The sequence below is a fragment of the Plectrocnemia conspersa genome, unplaced genomic scaffold, assembly GCF_051122295.1.
Source record: "Plectrocnemia conspersa isolate PC_06_02 unplaced genomic scaffold, ASM5112229v1 ptg000014l, whole genome shotgun sequence".
Classification (NCBI taxonomy): domain Eukaryota; kingdom Metazoa; phylum Arthropoda; class Insecta; order Trichoptera; family Polycentropodidae; genus Plectrocnemia; species Plectrocnemia conspersa.
Window position 1 is genome coordinate 1,735,522 of NW_028277178.1, and position 5,630 is coordinate 1,741,151.

Genomic DNA, 5,630 nt, shown 5'->3' on the forward strand with positions numbered 1-5,630 from the left:
AGACTCTTTAATATATATATATATATATATTTTTTTATAAAGTTAATTTATTTTAACTAAAATTTAACTACCAAGTAACATACAATAGCTGTCGGTCCTTCGCTATCATGAGGTACCGAAGCTGGCATGTGCGACTACCGGACGCTTAACAATTTTAATTTTATATTTTACTTTTAATTAATTCCGGTTTTTCTAATATTTAATTGTTAAAATTATTAATTTATAAAATAGATATTACAATGGCGTGGGTTCTATGTGGGGTTAAGGAGCATTACTAAGCTACCTATTTTAATTGATATTCCAGATTTGGTCAGCTTTTAGTTATATTTTAGTAACTATTTATAAGTATATGTTTTTGCAAAATATTTTATAATGTTGCTAAAATTATTAAAAATTGCAAATATATTATTTTTTTTAATTTTTACTATTATACTAAAATTTAAATATATTTATAAATAGATCTAGGTTTAGTAAAATATTAAGAGACATGGAAGGGGTAGTGTATGTTTTCTTTAAATCATACTAATGGCATTCAATATAATATATCAGTGAAATAGGGTGGATTGAGTATATTATTATATATCAGGATCTTAACACCCTGGGGAAATCTGATATAAATCTATATTATTATATTATATGTATTATATGTATGCTTTCACTAATTTCAATTATTGCCTCTTTGCATTCTATGTTCTAATAATAATATCGTAAAATAACTACGAATAACTACACGATACACAAATAATGATCTGACCGTTTTTTGAGTAAAAATGGCAAATGCTTAACGTCAAAGTTGAGGATAACATATATACAAAGATAATTTTTTCTATTCGCTTTTTCTGACAGAACCAATCCTAGCATGAATGCATTTCGCAGCGCCAGTGCACCAAGCGGGGGCGTGTTTCACTTATAAAAAAGCAAAATATTATAACGGCAAATGTTGATTGTATTTTTTGGGTCTGAATAATAATAAAATGTTTAGGTAATTCCAGCTTTACAAATTTTTAACGTTCTTATTATTGTATTCGCAGTCAGTATACGAATTGTGATTATTTAATTTTAAAATGGTATAATTATACTGTAAAATAAGTATATTTATTATTTTTTTAATTATCGGTTTAAACACAAAAGTAACTTTTATTTCTGTATTTTAGTCCAGTGGAAAGTTCGAAGTTTTGAGGTTATTGAGGAATATCATAAATAATTATTTAAATATTGTATTGCAACACAATGCATAAAAACTAAAAAAAATATTCTGGCAAAAGCAGAGCCAACAACTATTTAATTAAATTTTAGCTATGATTACAGCTTTCAACAAAAGATGTCACTATATATCTGGCGCTTTTTAATATTAGCGTATTTAAGTAAATATATTTTTTTAGGTTTGTTTAACTTTAAATTCTTAGCAGAAGTATACTTAAAATCATTGACCTAATAATTATATTTTTTTATTAAATTACTGTAAAAAAATAAAGTTTTTCCAAATAAAATAATTTCTTTAAATAAAAAAAATGTAAATAAGCCGGTTATGTTATTTATACACATACTAAAAATTATTTTTGTATTATTTCTGTACAGGAAGCCTACGATAAGATAAAATCATTTTCCCATTTAAAAACTAATGACTTTTAATTAAAAAGTATGCTTTTCAGTGATTTATCCATTTTTTATTAAAATTATTTAAGAAAAGCTAAATAAACGATGCTTATAAGTAATATTAGGTAATAATGATTTTTTTATTTAAAAAAATATTATTTTTTTCTGAAATGAACGTTATATCTTCGCACGTCGACGAAAAAATAATTATTCATCAACTGATTTGTCCTAATCCAGAATAAGGTAAAACTAGCGGTTCATACACCAGAGATTAGAGGTTTTAATACATTTTTAATTTCTCTTTTTGTAGAACGACTATATGAAAATGCTTTTATGTGCTCATTTTAACCTAATCACTGGTGTTATGTTTTTCGCAAATTTTATTTTATTCTTTGGTTTATTGTCTTAGTAACAATTTTAATTTACCTTAACAATAAAACCCACACACGCGGCTATTTGAGTAAGTGCCAATTTTGTTTAATTTCAATCTTTATAGATTTTACAATAATATAATTCTATCAAAATTGTGATTATAAAAATGTGCATCTCCATTTTCCTTTTGTTTGCTTTGGTTCCAGTGACGCCATGATAGCTTCATCAAACACATCCTTAACTCCTTGCTAAAATAAAAAAATACCAGATAAACTAATATGCTTAAAATATAAATAGACAATATAAATAAAAATAAATAGTAAAAACCATAGTCAATGCAGAACATTCGGCATATGAATAAGCTTTTAACTTTTTGGCCAGTTTTTCTCCTTCTTCTCTATAAATAGGTTTTTGTTTGTACAAATGTAATTTTTTTATAACCTCAGCTTCTTCTCTTTTGTCAATCTGAGTACCTACGATGATATATTGTGCTCTACTGCAAAAATGCTTAATTTCTGGAAGCCACTAAAAATTTAATATTATATATAAAAAAATAGCAAAATTAGTTGCTATACTGTATATTAATGTTTTATTATCATTGTTTACTTACCTTTTCTTTGACATTTTCAAAAGAAGAAGGAATAACCACCGAGAAGCATAATAAAAAGACATCAGTTTTGATATAGGATAACGGTCTTAGTCTATCATAGCCTTCTTGTCCTAGAATAAATAAAATTTAAATGTTAAAAATGCTATTAATTTTATTTAAATTAAACACAATTTGAGCACCAATTGTAAGTAGATATTTGATTATAGATTTAAAGTATGTGACAATATTTTTTTTTAGCTTTTATTAGAAAAACTCAGAGCCGAAATAGCAACTCAATGTTAGCTGGGATAGCAATTTATCTTATTTTACTTTATACACAAACGCCCCTGCTATGTGCGCCGACGCTACAATACACTCTACAGCTATATTTGTTTAAAGTAAGGACTCATAAATAGTGACAAAAACATACTTTCAAAAATCATAATGAATAATTACTATAAACAAAATTTCTCTACCGTATGTCACCACTCATACAAAATATTAGGATCATTAAAACTAAATTAATAATCATTTGTATACGGTAATTTTTTGACGTTAGAAAGCAATAATTTTATTAATAAATGTACACATATGATACTAGAAGTTTTTATTTAAATTGTATACTTTAAATTTGCACTTATCAATACAACAAAAAATATTTTATTTAACATAGCATCAGTCATTAAGAATTAACCACAATGCCTTTGTTTTAAAAAAATACACAGGATATACTTATGTTTTATTTAAAAGGCAGAGTTTGACAATAGTGCCTATTAATAAATTATAATTAAAAAAAAAAATATTAAGACGTGCTTATTTAAATAAAATATCTCTTTTATCTTCTTTCGTAAATCAACTCAATTCGCATTCAACACCGCCACCCGATACTGACACCTAAATTATATTTATGTACCAGTATAGATAAAAACTTGCGCATTAGAAATAGATAATAACGATAACATAAAACAAATCAACAATAATAAATATCTTGGTCCAATAACCTAGACATATAAACATAAACATATGTGCATTAACTTAGTCTGTGTATTAGGATTTAATTTATGTAATAACACTATATGAAAAGTTTGAAAATTGTCAGATAAACATATCTTTGAGATTGGTCGTCGAGTGGTATGACTTTTGCAGCCAGTTGTATAATATTGTACTAAATATTTATTGTATTAAAAGTCTTGACAGAAAAATGTAGATTTTTAAGATCTCTTGATTTCTTGCTAGTGATTAGTAATGTGGAATTTCATATTTTAAATAGTTCTTTGAGAAAGCTTGGACTAATAAGAGAAGAGACCAATTGAAATTCAATCGCATTACGGTTTACCCCTACCTCTAAAATCATCCCTGTTAGTAAAACCCAGTGTACGATAACTACAAAAAATAATATTTATTCGATAAGAAAATATAAATGCTTTATCAAAATGATTTGTTTTTAAATGAGGCATTATTCATTTTTGAAAGTCTGCGTGGCTATTGTGCAATATTGGATCTTCATCTAAATTGTAGTCTTGATGATTTTTTAATGATATTATCGAAACTTCCGCAACATTAAATACTTGTTGATTAAAACTAATATAAGTACTATTATTAACTGATATTAGAGACTGGGTCCTTAAACGTAACATAGAATTACTTTGCAGAAAAGTAAACTAAATAAAAATATTTAACTAGCAGCAGAATAACATGTATTTGATATACTTAATAATATTAAAATAAAATTAGTTTAAATTTTTTTTAATACACTGTTTCAATAGTTATTTAATATAATTTCGAATCATACTTAAAATACTTTTTATTTATATATTATAGTAGTTATCTTATTGAGGAAAAATAAAAAATAAGATTAGGACCGTCTTAATACTGATAAAAAGCATATTTATTCTATGTATGGGTCTTTTTACCAGCCACTAATATGTGTTATTTAAAAGCCGACTGATTAATGTCGTAATTAATTTCACCTGCGGTATCAAACAATCCTATGGTGTATTGTTCGTCTTTTATATCCACGTTCACTGCATAGTTATCAAATATTGTAGGCACATACTCGTGGGGGAAAACGTTTTTGGCGTATCTTATCAACAGACAAGTCTTTCCCACTGCACCGTCTCCTACCACCACACACTTTAATGTATTATTCATTATCACTTTTTTAACTAATAAACTTTAATTCATACACATAGTTATTAAAACAGTAACATTAAGAACCGATCGAAACGTTTAACAACTTGAATCGAATCGAACGCTCTGTCTATGATAAGGATTGCAGCTTATCTTATCAATTTTGAAGAATTTCGTGCTAACGTTTAACGTTCGTAATAAGATACAGACACACATACATATATGTAGCAATATATAAATATGAATAATATATACATACATATATTTCATATTATTTAGGTAATGTATCAGAGTCAATATAAATCGTTATCTATATAACAAAACATTTTTGATAACAGTTAGCTTGTTTCAATTTAGGTTTGGCGTGACGTAATCGTTATAGTGTTACTGTTTTATATTTTTTTTCCTTAAATGTATTACAGTTCATATCTTGGTTTCTTCCATATGTCATAATGCTTATTATACAAATAAATTTAATCTTAATAATTCAGCTTTGTAACAAAACAGCGCGGGACAAAAACGCGCCGAACAAACAGCGCAAAAATTCTTATTCACACTTTCCTGAAACGTAATAATAAGAATCGACAGAATATATTTAGTTATAAAGCGTATATTAAGAATAATGTCGGATCGACAAAAATATAAATATACGCTTTCAGAAAAATCCTACGTTGGACCGTTTCTAATTTTATCGTTAAGGTGTTCTATAAAAAAATATTAATACCATATTTAGGTTTTTAATATTAAAATTTCTGTTTTTGTGTTTCTATATTCGTCGCTTTGTTTTATCTTGTGCTATTCTTCAAATAAAAACAGTTCTTTCGCTTCTTCTTTGTAAAAATCGATTTACCTTTTGTCATATGATTGTTTCTTTTGTCAGTATGACTATCAAATATGATATATTAAGCATCACTGCAGATTGATTTTAATTCTGGAAGTCACT

The 5,630-nt window shown here is 26.2% G+C and overlaps 1 protein-coding gene across 1 annotated transcript; it reads right to left on the minus strand.

The window, feature by feature from the left end:
* Positions 1-1,529: 1,529 nt before the first annotated feature.
* LOC148225954 (cdc42 homolog) lies at positions 1,530-4,806 on the minus strand. The gene is made up of 4 exons (XM_088203284.1): positions 4,528-4,806; positions 2,579-2,688; positions 2,296-2,493; positions 1,530-2,216 (listed from the first exon to the last, which is right to left on the minus strand). The coding sequence occupies exons 1-4, from the start codon at positions 4,706-4,708 to the stop codon at positions 2,127-2,129; spliced, it is 579 nt and encodes a 192-aa protein (XP_088059410.1). The 5' UTR covers positions 4,709-4,806; the 3' UTR covers positions 1,530-2,126.
* Positions 4,807-5,630: the final 824 nt, after the last annotated feature.